Here is a 21,312-nt window from a genome sequence, read left to right on the forward strand (position 1 = left end):
TCCTCAGGGATCTCCATGTTGACTGGCCATCGAAGCACAAGTGGTTCTCTTGAGTTCAGATTTTTCAAGTCTCGTGAATAAGCGAATTAAGTTGTAAGTGACGCAAATTTGCACAAATTACTAGTTCAGTTTGCACGTAATTGCAGCGTCTGTACTACCTGATGAGCTTGCAACTACTCACATCTTTACATTGACTTTGCATGCACTTAACTTTGATTTTACTCACGTCTGGTGTAAACACAACATTAGAACTGGTAATTTTACAGTGCTGTGCTGTGCCTGAGACACTTATGTACCGCCTGCTCTGTCTAAGGAGCTCTGAGTTACTCCGCCAGTCCTGTTATCCCGAAAGAGAAGTTTTAAGACTCGCTGTTGATTCTACAATCCAGGGAAAGAGGAAGCCTGACTCAGCCTATCTGCTTACTATGCTAAACTAAAGTAATGTAGCCTGCTTCAGGAACAGTCCATAATTCACATCATACACATATGTTCACCCAGATTAAATATCAGCCATCTGCTGACCAGCACGGAGGGTAAAAACAACTGTATCTTTCATCTGGTGTTACATCAATAACAAGTGTTACGGTTCTAAGTGACTGTGTTAACTGGCGACTATACAAATGCGTCTGGGTTTATAACAGATAAAGAGCCCCTTCGTTCAGTTTTTCAATAAATCCATATCTCCTAAGGACATCTTAGACAACAGAAAATTATGTGTTTTAACAGGTTAACTAGAACAACTGCTGACAAATTCAGCTGAAAGGTCACCGGCTAACACTGTCACAAATTAAAACATAACACTACTCTCTTATAGCATCGTCAACAGTAAAGGCTTTAGATTTTTTTTTTTCGTTGACGAGTTTCTAATATATTCCTTTCCTGCTTTAGCCTACACCTTTAATTCAATATTGAAACAGTTTTCTCAATTCGAGCACAAATTACATTTCTTTTGCTTTAACTGCAATTAGATGTTTTTAAAAATGCTACAAATATGCCATAAAGCATTATTTTGACCACATCTATTAAGCCTTTTAATGTCAAATAAACAATGTACACCCCCTTAATGCACAACAGACTGGAGCAGATGGTAAAATTGTCACCTCTTTATTAGAAATAGGGAATTGGTAATTGGTTTGAATTGGTTCTGAATCAAATCGTGACCCCCAGAATTGGAATTGAATCTTGAGCCAATCCAATACTACCAATTTTATGCAGTGAAAACTCAAAACAAAAAAGTGATATAGATATATTTTTATTACAATTATCATCTATTTAGCCTTATATTCCAGTTTTTACATTTATACAGATTACAATGATGCTTACAATACAGTGACCCATAAATACACCACTCAACCAAGCATTTTAATACACAGTGTTTCTCTCATGGTCATGCTGCCTTAGCTAGGAAGGCAACACATTAAAAAACTTGGGCCATAGTTGGTCTGTCAATTAATTTTTGACACTGTCTTGAAAATATGGCTCTGTACCAACTTCCAAAAATTATATGCTAATGCTTTTGTTGCACGAAGCATATCATGAATGTGGGGGTATAAAAATAGCCATTTAGTTTGTTTTTTTTAATTCTACAATATATACACTTATATATTCACTGTTAAATAAACACAGTTTAGACAGCTGTTTTAAATATGTATTACTCTAAAATACTCTGTCATTTTACTGGCAAACAGTAATGCTAAAAGTACACCTATTATAGTTTCAAAATAAGAACCTGTGTCTAGCATCAACATTTTGTAAGTTGAGTGCAGAAGCATTTAATGGAAAGCAAACTGTTACTGCATTTTAACAGCTGACACAAGAAGCAAATGTAAGTAGCAGAGCAATACAAAACAGAAGATAAGAAGCCACAAACTGTTATGAAATTATGCAGTTTTTCCCCTTGTGTCCTTTTTTCTTTTTGGACTTAGTCCGCAAGCCATAAGAAGGTGAGGACATGCCTGCCACAGGGCTGGGCAAGTCATTGGAATAGTAGTGTCTTTGGGGCCTCGGCTGAGGGATGGGCTGACCCAGGAAAAAGCCTTCTTCCTCAGAGTCAGAGGAGGAAGAAGAGCACGTGGAGCACCAATCATCATCCTCCCCATACAGCCCCAAGAACCTCCCCATTGCTGGTCCCTGCAGCCTGTAGTCTGACATGGCAGCAGGATTAGGGTGGCCATGAAAGGCTTGGTGCCCCTTGGGCCCAAGGGCGTTCCCTCTATGGTCCACTTTGTAGCACATATTGACCCTCTCCTTGGGCAGTAGGTTAAGAGCATTGTCAGAACGAGTCTTGCGACTGCGATGCCTCCGATGGTGGTGATGATGGCGACCAGAGTGAAGATCCTGGCCCTGCTCCTCAAAGTGGTAGACTCTGCGACGTGTTCTTTCACTCATAGGGGGCTGGCGCACCGGGATATCACAGTAATGCCCATTGTCTATCACGTCATCAGAAAATTTGACCTGCTGGGGCCTAGATTGTGAACGTGTCCTCCTGATTGCGGGTACGTGAGGTTTGGCACGGTCCACCGGCAGAGGCACCTCCTCTTCCTCTGGAACGTTTTCCTCAAACCCTTCCTCCTGCTCTGACACAAGGCTCTTCAGGGAATTGGCACTTCTGTGTAACATGGAGGAGTTGAGGGTTCCCATATTACTGGTTTTCTCACAGTCTTCTATCTCTGGCTCATGGAATCCTTGCAGGGAATATACCAACGGTCTGTCTTTACTATCACAATCTACAGAGGCCCCTGGAGAAGAGAAGAGAAAAAAATGCACATGTGATTAAGAAAAACAATGAAACAATAACATAAAGTTAAAATCTCATTTGAATGTATTGTCTCACATCTACTCACCAGTAATATTGGAGAGTGCCAATGAGTCCATAGAGTCCCGGACACTCTGATCTGTTTTCTTGAACTCATCTGTGATACACTCCAAAGAGTCATTATACCATTGTGGCTCCTCTCCTTGAAAGCCCCCCTCTGCCCCATGATCCATCTCCAACTCCTGAATCTTTCTGCTGCTAGCTGGGCCTGGATGACTACCGTAGGCCGAATCCCCAAGTCCATCCTGTGACTGGGCCCAGTACATGTCAGCCTGGTACTTCTTACTCGCCAGGCTCCCCCTTACTCCTCCACCACCAATACCAGGTGTTGAAGACTCCTGCTTTAGCTTGGCCTCCTTTTCAGCAATCCAGAAATCAGTGGGTCTGGAATCCTTAGCTTGCTGGAAGACCCCATGCTCCCCAAATTTTAATAGCAGCTGAGTCATGTAGTCTTCATGCTCAGCCCACTCCTCCTCCTGATCCTCAGGCGCCTCGTTCTCTTCACCACGTCCCCTCCAGAAATGCTCATCAGATAAGTTCATGTGGCCGAGCTTGTTGGTCAGGGTGTCATCAGTGTTTCCACTGAAGCCGGGGAACTTGTAGTTGACAGAAGGTGAGAAGAGGAGCGACTGCCTGCATTGGTCCGCTGAACGACTGCTCTTGCCCATGCGTACACTGCGGCGTGATTCACGTGATCGTGCTGACTGGAAGGCAGAGTCGGAGGAGTCTGAGGCGTGCACATCTTCCCCGATGCTGCAGGCCTTGGAGCAATAAATGCGGCCTTGGTGCGGCAAGAAGGGGCAGCCCAATAGTGAGCTTTTACACTGGACACAGCTGAAGCAGCTCTCAGTTGCATGCCAGTGGAGTCCATCATAGGTCATCTGTGCATGATCAACGCCTGAGACAAAAGGGAATAAAGAAGGTTAGTCCCGCCACTCTTCGGATAAACAATCATTAATTAAGATATTTCATCTGCACCCTTGAAATCTTACCAATATGTTCTCCACAGGCTTCACAGTACTCTGCATAGAGGGACTCAAAGCAACCACAACAGTATGGTCTGCCGTCCTTCATGATGTAGCGCTGTCCCCCAAGAATTGTCTCACATTCAAAACAGGAGAAGTGCTTCATATGCCAATGGCGCCCCTCTGCCTCCGTGCACTCATCAGCAAAAATAATCTGCAGAGAGATTAAACAAACCTGTCAGTTCAAGTCTCTTTGTTCATGTTGGATTTATTCACTGCAGTGAAGATCTAAAATAAATGTTATTGCTTCCTCATTGGAACTTTAAAAGGCTGTAAAAGTCAAACAGCAGTTTTTCCTTGACTGTTTTGTTTTCCTCCAGTGTTTTAGTCTTGTGGTTTTACCTCGTCACAGGCTGAGCAGCGTGGTTTGAGTAGCTCAGCATGGTGCCTTCCACAGTGGATCTTTCCATCGTGGTAGAAGTAGATCAAATCCACGAGCAGTTCGCTGCATGTGGAGCAGGCAAAGCATGCTGGGTGCCAGGACAGTCCAGGGCCTGCTCTCGAGGCCGAGATTGCCATTTCTCCACCACTGATTTTTTCACCACACTGCAAAATACAGAAATGATCAAATAATTGGTTAAAATATCATGTAATGATTCTGAAACTACAATAGCAAATGATGTGTGACAAGATCAGCTAAATCTATGAAACTTAATGGACGGCTTTGGCCAGATCTGAATTTATTCTTCATGTAACATAAGGATAAGATTATAAGCCCCGCTATGAGAATATCACATCTTTCCCAGTTGCTGTTACAAAACAAGAATTTTTAAACTTAGCTTTTCCAAATATTCTAGTTTTATTTTGTATCCTTATTTTATTTTATTTGCACACACAAACAGTATCAAGAAATTCAAAGAGAGCCACATAGTCCAGAACAAACCTGGCAGAGGTAGGAAGAGAAACATTTCAGACTCTGGAAAGAAAACTAGGGAAAGATGTCATAAAACATCTTTCATTAGTCTTGATGACAAGTCCATCATAAAAAAGCTTTCAGTGTTGCTCTCTGCTCTTGTTTAAACAAAGAAATGTCATCCAGTTCTGACCAAATTCTTGAACTCATGCCGTAGCAGGTCTGCAGAAAAGCAAAAACACCTTTCCTATCATGAAAAGCTTTTAGTGTTTGTTTTTATTCTGTAATACATGCAGAAACCTGGTCAAGGTCAGGTTAAGTTAATGCTACACTAGAGCTACATCCAAGGTAATCACCACACTGGAGGTAGCCATTGCAAACAGCTCTGATACCAATTAAATCCCATAGTAACGCCTCGTTCTCCTCAAACGACACTGATTGGTCCAAACAGTGTTCGGCTCTGCACAAGCATTATGGATTGGAGCCATTTAGTCCTGCAAATCCATCTGCTTTGCAAGATTACCAAACTAGAGCTCTTTGGCCACAGAGGTGCCGAGACAAACAGGAATCTTGTGAGCTTTGTCTGTCAACACGATGACCCAAAACATTTGTCACTCCTTGGGAAGAACGACCTCCAGAAGACCAAAGTGAACATTACTGACTGGAATCCCACTGAAAACCAAGATCCATGCCAGAAGACCAACAAATCTGGTGGAGCTTGAGGGATTGGCCAAAGCAGAATGGGCTTGGATTTCTCAGGAGCCATGTCTGAGACGATTGACTATTGGCATCAGGGGGTGTAATAATGTTGACCCTGGTAGGTTTTTTTTTTTTTTTTGTGAAATAATTTTGTTTCTGTGTACAAAGTAAAATCATGACAGCATCCAAAATAAAATTATTTCATAAAAATAAAGTAATTTAGTCCTCATTTGTATAGCCATATACACATGGTGTCTTCCAAGTTACAATGTCATTTAGCACACACAGTTGTCCAAACCGAAGTTCAGTCATTCTGTTGTTGAGGTTGCTAGAATGTGGTCTGTCCTTGTCTGTGTCTCCCCATGGAGTTCTTCTGCAGTGCCTAATCTATTTTGGACCGGTCCATAGTGTAAGGACATGCCCTTTGCAATAAACAACATGCACCCTCAGTTGGACATATGGGACTATGGTCTTATGGCATGCATGTGTACCTTACCCTCTGCTCATCCATCAATAAAGGAAACACTCACCATGAAAGACTTTTTCACTACAGAGCTGCATATCCTACTAGCCATAAAGCATGTCATAAGTTGTTTGGCAGACTCTTAGATCTTTACTAATGCACCCCCTCTGTATCTAAGTTGTCCAGATTGGCCACTACTAGCAAATTATACATGGGTACATGCAAGACAGGTTACGTACATGCTCACAAATGGTGTTCTGAAAGTTGCGTGGCAGCAGCTTTACTGTGCCTCTCCCTAGAGCCTCCTTCTTCCTCTGGACACTGAACATCAGCAGCTCCTTTTTCTCCTCCTCACTGAGGGACTGGCAGTAACGCACCTGGAAAGAAAAGTGCCAAAGTATGAGTAAGGACATTGCTGAACTTATACATCAAGAAATTAGATTCCTTTTCTTAAAGACCCAAAGCTACCAAAATTTAGTGGTGCTTCAAGAGGCCTTTTCATCTTAAGACTCTTGATAGATTCAGTCACAAGACTGCTTGCCATTTAAAGGGTATAAACTTAGGCTAACATGATGAGGACAGTGTGCATACCAGAGCATGATGAACAAAGGTAACTCTTGACCCCAGCTTGCCCTTCCTACACCCCCTAAATAACTCCACCCACAGCCCCTGATTGAGAACATCATTTTTACAACGGGCCTTTTTGATGTTTCCTTAAGCCTTAACAAGAGGCAAAGCAGACGTTTACACAAACAAGGCCTGTGTTTAGAGTGAAATCAAGAGGACGGGCAACAAAGGAAGAGAGACAGCCAAGTCGAACTGCGGTGCCACTGCGGTGGTGGCATCATATAAGGCCTCTTTTAACCAGAGTCCCTCTCTCCTGCTGAGCAGTCCTCGTAAAAACCACTGCTATGAAAGGAATCCAGCTGGTGGGGGCTCCTGGCAAACATCATAAAATCATCAAGTCAAAAGTCACATTGTGCCCACTCTACATGTCTACACGATTGTGGGACAAAAATCCCCTAGTGTGATGTCAGTGGGACTGCCAAGAATTCCCAGAAGTGGGGTTGCTGCAATTATTAATGCTGTGGGTTAAGATGACAGCACCAGATAAAAATATGCATGCAGAACTGAAAGGGCTGAAATCTGTACTTTCATTCAAACATGCTTACAAAGTAGTCTTACCTCATTATCATGTGGTGGAAGTTGGTAGAGGAGCTGCTTGATTCTGAACTTCTCTCCTGGACTGTTCACATAGGGGATCTTATCCTCAGGTAGACAGGAGAAATATAGCTGGACCTGAGGAAATCAGAGTGAAAAATTATGGACTTCGGCTTGTATTGTGCTTTTCTAGCCATCTGACTTCCCACTGCAGTCAAATGTACATATCCACACTACATTCACACACTGATGCCAAAGTCTGCTACAGTGCCTATTAAATGTTTTCAACTCCTTGCATGTTTTACCCTTTAATGAATTTTAAAAAATCAGCCATTGTTAACATGAACTGTTCTTTTATTTTTTTTTTACAAAAAAATCTCTTTAATGTCAAAGTGAGAACAGATTTCTCTAAAGTAATGACAATTAAATGCCACAATTCGTGAAATAGAGATCACCTGAGTGCAGTGAATGTGTCTCAAGTGATTCTAGTATAAAGACACCTGTATCTTGAAGGCCCAGTCAATGGTTACGCAGTATTCCTGGCTACCATTACACCCTGAAGACAAAAAAGCATTTCAAGCAACTCAGATAAAAGGTTATTAAAAAGTATAAGTCAAGGGATGTCTGGCACATGTGTCTGCCTAGATCAGGCCATTTCCACAAACTGACTGACAGTGCAAAAAGGAGACTAGTGAGAGAGGCCACCAAGACACCTATAACTACTCTGAAGGAGTTACAAGCTTCAGCAGCTGAGATGGGAGAGACTCTGCATACGACAACTGTTCTTCACTGGCCAAAGCTTTATGACAGAGTGATGAAGAAAAAGCCAGAGTTAAGAAAACTCATATTAAATCTCGACTTGAGAGTGCCAGTGAGTGCTTTTTGGACATAAGACAAGACACTACACTGCACATCACCACAAACACACCATCCACTGTGAAGCACGGTGGTGGCAGCATCATGCTGTGGGGATGCTTCTCAGCAGCCCGCCCAGGAAGGCTTGTAAAGGTAGATGGTAAAATGAATGTGGCAAAATAAAGGAAAATCCTGGAGGGCAATTGTATTCAGTCTGCAACAGAACTATGGCTAGGGAGAAGATGTATTTTCCAGCAAGACAATGACCGGAGGCATTCTGTGAAAGCTTCACCGAAATTATTTAAAGACAATAAGGTGAATGTTCTGGAGTGGATGGGTCAAAGCCCAGAGCTTGAGCAGGTTTGCAGGAAAAATGGAGCAGTGCAGTGTCCAGATGTGCAAGCCTGATACATATTTTAATTTAATTATCTTGTAGAAATCTGTTTTCACTTTGACATTTTTTTGTCAAAAATGCCAAATTACACTGACCATGACTGATTTATAAAATCAATAAAAGGGTAAACAATCCAAGAGGGTGAATAATTTTTATAGACACTGTATGCGCCTTGCCAGCGATCACTTTGACTTGGCTGCAGGAGCTAGGGGTCAAACCCCAATATTACAGTTGAGATACAATTGACTCTCACTCAGCCGCAGCCACAATGCAGCATTGTGTGTATAAGCACTTTAAAAAGCCTCAGTGATATATTTAAAGTGAATACTTTTGCTAGTTTGTGAGGTTCAGTGAATGACCATAAAAGAAACTGGCATCCATACCAAGTTACATATTTTCATGATTGTAGGGTCATCAATTACGAACATATATCTGTTACCGGCTCTCCAAAAAGTTGGGCTATTTTAAACAGAAACTGTCATCTGTTGAATATATCATTGTTATTATCTTGGATGAACACAAATTGTTTTCCAAGAAACCAAAGACTAACACATTCATTTCTAATGAGACACATTCTGGGACCACTCTGTGCAAAATAAATGGAAGACTGGCTTTGTTTAATTAAAGTGTCGAGGGGTTTCCTCAATCTGAAAATCCGCTTTGATTTAAAATGAAACCCATCGCATGAATGCTTTGTTGACGGCGTGTGGGGGGAGTTTGATTCCACTTAAATCAGTGCTAAGTCAAAACAGGTCAACAGGTCAAATCAGTTTGTGTTTTTCCACTCATATGCTTGTCTCTATAGGGATGGGACAAAGCAGCTTGTCACAGTGGCACTTTGACCCTTGGGGCTGACCACTGAAAACTTAACTTTATGAGGAAGGGGCCATTACAGCCTGCCAGATAAAAAGGTGGGATGTGCTTGTCTTGTGTGATGGGGTGGCTTCCTGCAGCTTCAGTCGTCTGTAGGGGGGTAACAGCAATTTACAATCAACCTAGTGTTTGCCCCCCCACCGTAAATTATGCACATTTTGATGCCGCTATTACCCCTCATCCAGCTCCCTTGGGGCTGGAGAACAGTCCGCTATCAACCGAGCCCCCATGAGTGTCCTCACTGTAATGATGACCCCTAATACTTGGCCTATTCAAGGCAATGGCTGCAGTAAAGACATTACAGTTGACCCATGCATTTCCAAAACAAAAGGCCTTGCATGTTTAAGGTCCTCTCTGTTGCCGTGAACCCATCTCCCCCTCATTGCTTCCATGTGTGTAGTTTCACAAGGAACAAGATAGGGAGGAAGAGGGAATCACAGCAAGAAAAGAGAGGAAAATGGGAGGAAAATGGGGCTGACTGGGAAAAGTGCCACATCACACTGGCTGCCCTGCAGACACAGCTATAACAGCCCTGCCTGTGTTTGTGAAGGCTTGTTAAAAGACGGCCCCTTGATTACTGATTCTGCCACCAGCAGTTGGCTAACCCACCGACTTGTCTTCTAACAGATTTCCGATAATGACAAGCAGACTTTGCTATACCACAGTTTGTAAAGAAAAGTACAAACATCCTGCAATAATGTGGCTGCATTGTTAAGGCCTGACAAGTCTGCTACAAACAAGCAAAAGTCTTGGAGATATTGACTGTCTCTAAAGTGCCATCATCAAGAGACTGTAGCTGGTATGCTGTATTCACTGATGTGCTGATAGCATTTATCTGGGCCAGGAAAATAGGCTAGAAGGGATTAAAACCAGGTCAGAGCTGTTTTTATTCCCTGTCAGGAGGATACAGTATTGTTCTCTGAGGTAATCTGTAAAACAATGATTTCTGAACCAATGAAGTATGCATCACCGTTTAACCCTTTATGAGGAACCCTGATCACTTTGGTCGACATCTTTTACTGCCTCCCCCCCAACTCTCTGTGATACATTAGAACCAGAAGGATTTTTCTAAGCCAATCAGAGGAGATCAGTCAACATCATGGAAAACCATCTGACCAATCAGCAGTGGCCCAGAGCTTCTCAAACTTCCTGTATCCTCCAGAACCTGTAATATGCAATTTTACTTCTTTTATAGTCCAGAACAAATGGCTCTAAAATCCTAACTTACTATGATAAGTTGATGAAAGTCACACATGATGAGGGTCATGATGGGTTTTGTTTGCATAGGATTTCTAGCAATTACTGCAATTTTAGCATAAAAAAACTGGAGGAACCATATTTGGACATGCACCCGTAAGACATATGGCCAATTCGTCTAGCAACCAGACTAAGGGTATTTTCTTGGCAAATAATTTATAATGATATAACAGTGCTCTATAGCAGTGGTTCCCAACCATTTTCCCTTGGAGCCCCTCCTACTTGTTTCCAAGACAGCATCGATTTAAGTGTTTTGTTGATAAAACCCCAAGGAAATGGCTCTTCTCAGGTTTTTCTTACCAAAAGACCATTGTGTTAAACTTTACATTTTACTTAATATTTGCAACTCTAATTTTGACAACCCAAGAGCAGACAAAGAGTAATTCTGAGTTAAATTTCACTAATTTCTTAACAGTTTAAAGGTATAAATAGTAAAATAGGTGTGATTTTTGGTCCGTTTTATAACAGTTTTATTAAACTTATGTGGTTTATATCAGTTTCTTATTTTACTGTGGGCCTTATTTCCACTTACATTAATTTAGACATTTAATATTGTGACGTTTCTTACATTTTCAGATGGAAGTATTAGAAAAAATAGGTCGTATAAACTGTGAAAGATGTGAGATTTTAAGCCAGTTTTACAACTGTATAAAAGTTTCATTATAATAAAATGGAATAAATCAATTTTTATTTTGAGCCTCATCGCTGTTAAAATAAACTTTGTTACTCAATATTTGTGATAATTATAGGTCTCCTGTTGGAATTGAGATAAAACTAGTGGTAACACCTTTTCCTTTACACAAGCCTGCCCACAGAGTGGGTGGGGCCCCTGAAAACTCAGTGAATGGGCTTTACCTAGTTGTGGTTTATTGATGATATCACTGCATGTGTTTTTGATCAGTAGAATTGGTATGTGTTCTAGCCAATGGTTACTTCATTTTGGAGCTGAAAAGGGCGTTAAAGTCTTATTGGGTTCTCATCACACTCTTAAACCCCTTTTCATCACTGTGGCCGGCCATTTTTGCCTTTTACACCATTTGTTACACTTTTGCCTCCTTTGACCACTTTTTGAAAATACCTTTAAACCTCTTTGGCGATGTGTTAAATTTTTAGTTACTTAGATTCCCTGAGCTCTCTCATGATTTTATGGGCCCCTAATCTCGCTTGGTCCCAGAAAGCTTCCCCTTTTATCCCCCCTTATGGGTGGCCTTGCTTATTCAATATCCTGATAGTCGTCATGTATTGCCTCTAAAAAAGGTCTGAATCTAACGGCAACCTCACCATATCTTGTAGAATTAATATTTTGTATGTAAATAACTTTTTGATGTGCTGGTAAATACTCTAGACTCTCTCTATATATATGTTACTCTAGACTCTATATATGTTTTTCCTTTATAAAAAATTTTGATATGCATACAGCTTATGGATTTGTTTTACCAATAAACAGGCAAGGAGCCATTGACCTTTATTTTCACTATAATAATGAAAATAAATGTAAAAGTGCAAAAGTCTGGGATGCCCAGCAATGACATTGTAAGTCTGAAATTTTTAATTTCCAAACAGCTCAATGAGAGCCCTATAAAGGAGTTAAAAGAAAAATATCATGCTTCAGGTTTTCTTTTTAGTTGAAAAATGAGGTTATTTACATTTACACCTTCATGAGCCTTTAAAACAGTGCAGAAGATGAGCTCATTATAACCAATGTCTTACTCACCTGTTCAGGCCTAAGACCAGGTGGTACCCAGGCATACTCCTCCAGAGCACATCCTGAGTCATCATCAGAGGTGGAACTGCGCTGGAAGCCTGACGTCAGCTTACTGACTTTCTGCTCCATCATCAAGTCCCGCTGGCGCGCCCCGCCCTGTAGGCCAGCCGCCGACACTGCTGCACTCGCCAGGTTCATCAGACTCTCTCTTTACTGGAGGGGGAAATGAAGAGAGAGATGGGGAAAGACGAAATGGGGTGAGGATAGGAAGAGGGAAGAGAGAGAAAGAGAAGGCAAGTTATTCAACAAGTCACTGCATCAGTCAAACGTCACTCAATCTAATTTTATTCTCTTTCAGAGCGCTGAATCACACTATCGCTCTTTCATGAGGGCAACAGCCCCCTCAAAAGCCAATTAACATATCTGAGCAGGCTTTCTTGGTTCATCCTGGTGATGAGTCGTGTGATAAAGGCGCTCATAAAGAGAACTTTACTCTTTCACTGCTGTTGTGGTGGCAGTTTAAATATGCCTTCCTCATGTGGTTTTGCCTATATAGAGGCCATAAGGAAACCCCCAGGGCTTTGTAATGTGATGTTGGGAAAATGCAGGAAGAACAAGCCTTCAGCTATTCTTGCAAAGCCAAATTAGAGCTGCTTGTGTAAGCAGTGTTTCCCAGGCTTTTCTTTCCTTTTCTTTAACACTGTTTTGTTTTTTCATCTGCTCAAAAGCAACCAAACCTTGCATGCTTAGTCTTTACGTTTTCTCTTGGTCTGCAGAGCTGAGGTCTGAGTGAGTCATCATTCAGCTTGCCGAGGTGCTACGTCATCCAGTGTCTCAAGAGGGCGGCCACCTGAGGAGATCTGATGCCGGCCTGATCAGTTGAGCCTGAGGTCTGCATAAACAGAGACACGACCACCATATGGGGAATGTCCACATGCCTGGTCTCTCCCTTCATCTCTCCTTTTTCTTTGGACAGTTTGTTTTCCAACCTGCTGCACTGAGTGTCTGATCATCCTTTCATCTCTGAGATGGACAGAACAATGGCAGACAGGTGAGGTTGTTGGAAAGGGAGAGATGGATAGAAGGGAGTGTGGATGGATTGGCTCAACTGATCGTTGGATAATTAAAAATGAACACACAGGAAAATACGTAACTTAAATACCAGACTCTTGTACAGACTTTGTCTCTCCTAACAAGGATAAAAACCAAGAAAATCTCTGCATAGCTGTTGTCCACAGTAACTTATCTCTTGTTCATGCAAAATCTTTAAAAGTAGTATGAGCCTTGCAGTAGCCCCAATGCTGCCAGTTTTTCTTTAGCAGCAAAACCACTAAGTTTATTGACATGCACAAGTGAAAGCAAATTATTTTAGGAGGGAGGATGCAGAATTCTTCCCTTTAACTGGTCACATAGTCTCATTTTATAAATGCTGCCATTTGTCAACCCAGTGATTCAGTGACCTCTTTGCAAAGGAAACATCTCTGTCCTTGAGTTTATTAAGACCATCAATTGATAAACTGTACTTGGTTAAGATAAATCTGTATAATCGTAAGTTGAGGACCACACTAAGCCAACTTTATTTCCTGAGCTGCTCTTGAGGGACTGAGTAGACAGAGATGATGAATGTGTGTCCAGTTGTGGTCATTTCTCACAGGCCAAAGGCTCTGGCTGAGATCAAATGGAAACCCAGCCAGCGTTCGGCAGCCTGGCCCTTACAACACCTCCCCCAAAACCTCAACCCCCTATGGCCGGAGAGGCCACTAAGGGCCGCGGGGAGGCAGCTGAGAAAACCAGACGCAATCGAGTGCAGCCTTTGAACACCGGCGTGACAGTAGACCGGCCTTTAAATCTGGGCTCTCTCCTGGAATGATACGCATGCCTGGCTGTCCCTGGGAGTGTGCTGCTCCTATGCATACATGAGGAGGGAATGCATATAGTTGACATTCACTCAAGCTAGTAAAGCCAAAGCTGGTCTGCACTTGCACACATATCATGACTTAAACTGTCACTCAGCTGTATGCGTCCTGCTTGATAACTCTTGCTCATATAGTGGCACAGTAAACCCCTTTATGGATGATTTACTGCTGTTTGAACAGTCCAGTCTACTACTGACGATTCATATTATTCATCTTCCCCAAGGACACATCAGCCCCTGTGGCCTTGTCAGTGCCAAACTTGCCCATCAGAATCAAGAATGAAAGATGGTGGTGTCATTAGTTTCATGGGCCCTTTTTGGATCCATGCCTGCATTGTCCCACAAATGTGTCAAGTCAGGCAGACACGTCCCGTTACAATGCCACTGATGTCCCAAACAATGGTGCCTTTGTAAAGGAATCCACTGAAGACCTGTTCCATCAAGGGGATATTTATCTCCCATTTAGTCTTTTTTTTTTCCTGAAGATATGGCGTTATCCTCTCATACATGACAGTTGAAGCCCTCAAACTAAGATAACCTGTCTTCAGATGAGAAAGAATGGGGGGGTGAGAAATAAGACACTCCTGTTCTACTCGCATCTATTGACTTGCAAATGAGACCAAAATAACCTGCAAAAATGTGGCCTTGTTTGAGCTTGGGTTTCATTTGGGAGATGGCTAACTATAGGCAGGTTGAGTCAGGGGCCTAGAGACCTAGCAGACACGAGCTCACTCATGCACATTTGTTTGAAAGATGTTTGCTTTCACATGTTGGCCAATCTGTAAGGATGCATCAGCCAGATCTGACTCACAGGAATGTAAGACTTGATCTAAGGCCAGATTTGCAGAGGAATAAAGGATGTTAAGGAAAGACTCTTTCTCACAGGACCACATCTGGTCGCATGCTAATTTTTCCTTTAATTTTGCCGATCATGCCTCCTTAATATTTTGAATGACAGCCTCCCTGAGCTAACTAGCACATTCACGCTTATACTGACTTGCCAAGTCACTGAGTCATCACTTCTCCTGGCTTTTAAAGTTTTCTCCCAACAAGGAGCCTATGGTTTATGAGATTAGTTTATTCTCACTGTTCCGCTCCCCCATTGCCCTGCCCTCCTCCCACACTAGCCAGACCCCTGCAGTTTCGGATGCTTAACAGCCCCTCGCTCTTTTGTAAAGGTGCTTGTTAACATGGCTTTGGGAGCTGAAGGCCTGCATATCTGACTGATCTGCCCACAGAGGGCCAGAGGGTGTTGGGGGGTGATATCAGACTGGGGCTGAAATGTGGGGGGACTGACTTGTAAGAGAATGTTAATGTGTCTAATTCAACAAAAGAGGGGAAATTCAAGTCAAGGTAGGTGGAAGAGGGAAGCTGGGACACATGCCTGCTTTGAATGGTTTCCAGTGATTGAAGATTTGAAAACATCCCACATGCTAGCTTGAATGAATGAAGAGGACTGTGCTCCAGAAAAAAAGTGCACAATGACTCTGATAGTATAGTTGTACTGGAGGCTTTTACAAGTCAAGTAACCAAAGGTTTGCTTTCACCAGTAAACATCACCTTCAACTTTGTGTACCCACAAAGAAAGAATATTCCAACACTGAAGTCAGGATCCGTGAAATCCAGGCATTTGTGAATCGCATTAACAACTCTTAAGAGAGTGCAGAGGAAAATATAAAGCTTCTGGTCTGAATTACTGACTCTATTCCCTTTAGGAAATGGATGATGGACATGCACACAACTCAACACAGTGCTCTCTGTCAGTTTGGACTGGCCCAACATGTTTGACTTGGCTCCTGCAAGCTCAGCAGTCCAGGATAGGCTCTACTTGTACAGAAAAACAAGATTTTCTGTTCACGGTGCCTCTGAGTTCATACTCAAACAAATCTGTTTTTATTTCTGACAAGATATGTCTTAAGTTAAGAAAAAATATGAAGCATATTTTTACCCCCTGCTTTAAAAGAAATCTATTCAAATGACAGCCTGGTAACTATTGGAACCCAGTGGAGAACAAAGTTGATGCAAGAAACCAAAAGTGTCAAACTGCAGGCCAGATCAGATTAGTTGGACTTTTTGGCAGCTTTTATGATTAGACTTGTATTAAAATAATCCAATAAACCACTTAAATAACCATCCTTTGGCTTTATTTATGTCTGCAGAATATTAGAGCATTGTCTGTAAAAAAAAGTCTGAGTTTTGCAGACAGGACACCCAAAGACGAGCCTTAGTTAAAGAGTGTTGAGGTGTTACATGACTGGAGTTTGGTCATCTCACTGAGGCCTCCTCCAGGGAGGTGTTTTTCTAAGACCAAATGGATGGGAGTAATGTCTTTACGGAGATCTACGCTCTGGAGACCACCTGCAAGTTTGCCAGACTCAGCACACGTGCTGCTGTCACACAACAGCCATCACACTCATTTATATCCCCATAAGATGCAGAAAACAGCAAAAATGGCAACATTTGGTATCCTAAATTATCCGTATGGAGGCTGATTTCACTTACATGTCCTTGAAAGTCTTAATGATATTCTAAAAGGCCTGTTAAATCTAATGCCTAAGTTTCAAGACAAAAGTCTGGCATCTCCATTTGTTCCAGTACTTTCTGCAAATAAAGGCACATTCCTTTAGAAAACAAAACAGATTACATCTTCAGTTAGCTGTCTTACCTTAGCTTAGGCCAAGTCTCCTGAGGCGAGCAGGACAAGGATCTTATCACAACTCTATCCACCAGCCCTAGATTCTCCTCCAGCCTCTGGGCTCCATATCTATGCAAAGATCGTCAGAGCTAAAACTCCAGCACAGAAGCTGCCAGCCTTCTCCAAGCAGAGCTGTCAGCGCAGTAACAGCCCATATCAAAGCCAAAGACTGTAAACCAGTCCGGGAGAGTGTCTGTCTGAGTGCGTGGGAGAGAGTGTTTGAGATGGGTGTGTGCGTGTGCGTGTACATGGAAGGAGCTCAACCAGATGGTCATCCCACCCTCACCCACCACTCCTCCTCCTCCTTCCTCACAACCCAACCCTCTCAACTGTAGCCAGGCCCCTTTCACCTCAGAGCAGCCAGTCATGACAGGGTATAGAGGAACCAGACGCCTCCTCTTTAGCGACCCTCCCCTTGTGCTTTGAACATATGCTTTCAAATGAGAACCATCGGTGGAGCTCCCGCTCACAGGAACTGCGCTTTAGAGAAGCACATCAGTGATGGCAGAGCTCATTTTACCACATTGACCGCCCGATCTCCACAGCACTTTTCACTAGACGGTCATCATCCTCCAACCTCCCAAAGATGTGGTGAAGGTGGTGAATGCTACAGTCAGAGTTAGGCTTTATCCAGTGGTTTGTCTCTCCTCTCCCTCACACTAAATTATCACAGTCACAGAGAGCTGTTCACTGTTCTCAGCTCTGATTATAGACTGATGGACGGAACAAAAGATTCCCTATGTATCTTACTGCACAGAAAACTTCCCACCCTAGTTTAGCCTCACTTAACCCTTCCCTATGACTGAACATGATGTCAGCAAGTCTGAAAGCCATGAGTCTTATTACATATGAATCACACACAGCCTATTGAAAGGAACTACTTAAACCACAAAGCTGTTATTATCAGCTTAACATAGCCTGAGAGTGGGTTGAAAATGTCCATCACTGCTAAGCTCAGCTTTGTTAAGTCATGCTCAATGTATAATGTCGTTATGCTATAGGATTATGTGTTGTCATTCTGGAGGTTAGGGTTGAACAAAGTAGGCATATAGGCCCCTTTTATATTGCCAGATCTTTTTAAATTCTTTAAAGCAATGGCTACAAATGCACCAAAACACAGTGGTGTTGCTTTGATATATATATATACATTTACATATAGTAATCAAATAAGTCCAATTAACACACACAAAAAGGGATAAGGGTGCCATTTCAGGTGGGAATTTGCATTAAATGTGACACAAACTTAAAATAAGTTTATGGAAATCAGCAAATTTATATGTTACCATCCACCACTGTAGAAGAATAGGGCTCAAGGCCACATTTCATCAGGTTTCAAGGGCTACTAATTAGAGCAACAAAAATTTTTTTATAGATGGTATGGAGACTTTTGAACAACTTATGTGCATTTGTAAGATTTCTAAGAGCCCTGTGTGCTCACTTAAGCAACCTGTTAATCCAGGGATATAATACATCATTCGCTAAATGTACTGTATTACCACTGCAGGACGATGCAACTTTTCCACTTCCACCAAGTTTGATTTTTCAATTTTCTTTCCAACTTACAGTTTTTTTCTCTTATGTGTTTTACATGTGTACTAAAAACGTGCATATAAACTAGTGGATGAAAACTAAACCAATGTAAGTGTTGCTGAGACTTCATGAGGGAACCAAATCCAAGTCCACTGTGCCAGCATTGCAGGTAGTAGTGGGTAGAAACTAGCAACAGGGACATATGGGATTACTGTAAATGAAAGAGAGGGCAGGGTTACCACAATGTAAAATCACACACTGGGACTCAAATGTTCCACCATTGCAGAGTGGGGTTTCTATCCATGCATATTCAATGTACATATCAAGAAAATTGAACGGAATTCACAAAATCAAAGAGAGGTCTGGCTGCAGACCACAGATATCATTCATCCCCTCTTGAAGACCACAACTGTAAGACGCTGCCTCTGTCAGAATAAAATTGGCGGTAAAACAATGAACCTGTTTACATTTTTTATATTCAACTTCATTCGCAAAGTCAGACAGTTACATCTATAAAAAAACACTGTAAGCAGCTAAACTGTTGCCCCTTTCTTTTAAAGTAAAATAGCAGTATTACAGTATACTAACATGAGCTTAGGTTACATAGCTAAAGCTAACGTAGCTACATTAGCTGCATAGACAATGTTGCTATGTAGCTAACATAGCTAAAGTGAAAGCTAACATAGCTAGTCAGCTTAAATGGACTTACAAAACAAGCTTTAACATAGTATAAGCAAACCTTAGCTAACCTACCTAAGGTAGCTTTGTTAGCCTTAGCTATGTAGCAACATTACCTATGTAGCTTATGGAGCTTCTTTAGCGAAAGCTTTGTTAACTACAGCCTTAGCCATGTTAGCTATGTTAGAGGGTTTTCAAGGAGAACATGTTTTATTTTCCAGACTGTGGCTGGAAGTGGCTTAAAATGATTTACAATCAGGTTTTTGACTTTTAACATTTGGTTTCCTAAACTTTACTTTAATCCTTACCCAAAACCCTAACTGGAAGTTGAATCTAATTAATTTTGACAGTTTAAGCTTGTATTTCCATCATGACAGAGGCCGTATCTCACAGCAGTGGTCTGCAACAGGGGGTTTCTGAGATCCGTGGTCTGCAGTCAGACTATCATGGAGACATGCACAGATTGACATTTCATTTTGCAGAATTTCACATTTACATTTTGATGAAACTACTCTACTGTAGAGTTAAGCAGAGCTTTGTTATGGCACTATTGCACAGTGGCAGTTTTAAAGGGTTTTAGTTTAGAGACCCATTTTAAGAGCCGAGCTTTCCTCGATACATTTTACTAACATTTTAAGCTGTCTGATGATCTGCTCCTCTTGTTCTTTATTTGTATTTGTACAGACGAGCTAGTTTATTGTCAGGTTGAGCTTTTTCATTTTTTTCCAAGAATATAATTCATTATTTAGAATGTAGTATGAAAAACAATAACTTCAGATTTGTTTGGGGCCTTTTGAAGCTACTTTTGCCTACAGAAAGAGGAAGATGCAGTTGACCTCAGCCTCTCCTTCACCTCTGCAGGAATGTCAGAACACGATTCCTTTCCTGTTGCCTCAGAAAACAAAAGTGGCCAGTTTCAGGTCAAACTCTGGACAGTTGCACCTTTTGCATCCTTTTTTTATTGTTGTTAAGTTGCAAAGTGTTACTTTCTCCCAAAAGGGCAGCTTTTATAGTGGACATAATCCTGTCTGAAGGGACTGCAAGGATCGTTCAACACTGTATTTTACCTGCAGAGGGTTAACAAACTTTAAGACTGTAAAACAAAGCAGTTGGACATTTTATTAGAAGAGAAGGAATTTATTAACCCAGCTAGAATTTGGTTTCTTTATGAACATTTTAGCAGCTGTTTAATTTTGTGGCGATGATGTCAGGGTGCAATTCTGTAAATGAGAACACATGCGTGAACCATGTACACTGCAGGCTTTTAGAGGCTTCATTAACAGGGTTCACAAAGGCCAAAACTATCATGTGGCAAAAAACTCCTTTTAAAAAGGTTTTGCTGCAGCACAGGCTAAGCCACAGCATTTTGAGTGCTAGATTGACTGAAATGTTCAACTTTGCAGAGCAGATCGTCAGCATCCTTTAGAAAGAAACTCTTAAATATTATTGATCATGTTTGATTATTTTTTGCATGACTGACAGGATGAGCTGCCATCCTGGCACTTTGTCATCTTCACATTCACACCAGTATGTGCTGAAATATCACTGCGTGGGGGTGTCGGTGTCTGTCTTTTAACTATCATTTACATAAAAATGATGCAGCTCAGACTGGCTGATCTCCCTTTGGGTTAAAAAATAAAGTATCTGGAACAAAATATATGTTTAAAGAAAATACGTATAATTAGTGATCTGTCTCCACACGTGTTGCATGTACCTGGATGCATATTGGTCTGTAAAAAGCCATTGTAGCAGCCAAGTCCAGGGAGTAGAGGCACCCTCTAACAACAAACTTAACGCCTTTGTCCTGGTCTAAAGGAATCTCTGCACCATGCTCCATTAGCAATTCTTAGTGGGGAGGGACAACACAGCATCCTGCTTTTTAGGAGGGATTCATGAGTTGCAAAGTCAAGAGGGTTAACAAATCTTGACAGAAGTTACAGGGCCTGTTCAGCAAGTCTGGGATGAGGATGCATATTTGAGCCAGATTGTTGAAATGATTTGAATGCCTCATTAGTGTGAGACTACTGTTGCCATATTTGAAGTCCAAGGAAAATAATAGATACAAAGAGATAGTTGATTCCTTTTAAGTGAGATTATTTGAAGCACTTGTCCAGTGTAAGTGTGGAAACCACAGGATGCAGTTCAGGCTATATATCACTGCAGGGAAGTTTTAACATGTAATCAATTCCATGTTTACATGGAAACATCTACTAAAGACAGAATCATAATTGTTTTTTAAATTATAAACAATGTCCATATTCAGACAACGATGTTTCAATAAAAACTGCTGTGCACAGGAGTTGGCAAAATTGCCGTAGTGTGCATCCTGCTAGTAGTCGGTAGTAGCTTTAAAATGAAACAACACATGCTTTCTTCTTCAAGGTACTGAGGCGT

General features: G+C 41.7%; 1 protein-coding gene across 2 annotated transcripts in view; it reads right to left on the minus strand.

Moving 5' to 3' along the window:
- Positions 1–1,265: 1,265 nt before the first annotated feature.
- Positions 1,266–21,312, minus strand: part of prickle1a (prickle homolog 1a) — a 40,835-nt gene continuing 20,788 nt past the window's right edge. Inside the window, exons 1-8 of one of the 2 annotated variants that reach the window (XM_041796173.1) lie at positions 16,681–16,878; positions 12,110–12,313; positions 7,041–7,154; positions 6,095–6,232; positions 4,183–4,386; positions 3,808–3,994; positions 2,844–3,713; positions 1,266–2,738 (exon numbers count right to left, since the gene is read on the minus strand). In XM_041796173.1, coding sequence (XP_041652107.1) covers positions 1,873–2,738; positions 2,844–3,713; positions 3,808–3,994; positions 4,183–4,386; positions 6,095–6,232; positions 7,041–7,154; positions 12,110–12,298 — 2,568 coding nt within the window. In that variant the 5' untranslated portion in view covers positions 12,299–12,313; positions 16,681–16,878 and the 3' untranslated portion in view covers positions 1,266–1,872. Of the gene's footprint in view, positions 2,739–2,843; positions 3,714–3,807; positions 3,995–4,182; positions 4,387–6,094; positions 6,233–7,040; positions 7,155–12,109; positions 12,314–16,680; positions 16,879–21,312 lie in introns of those variants that run through there. The other variant, XM_041796172.1, reaches the window with a different exon arrangement.

Source organism: Cheilinus undulatus, linkage group 9 (assembly GCF_018320785.1).
Source record: "Cheilinus undulatus linkage group 9, ASM1832078v1, whole genome shotgun sequence".
NCBI lineage: Eukaryota > Metazoa > Chordata > Actinopteri > Labriformes > Labridae > Cheilinus > Cheilinus undulatus.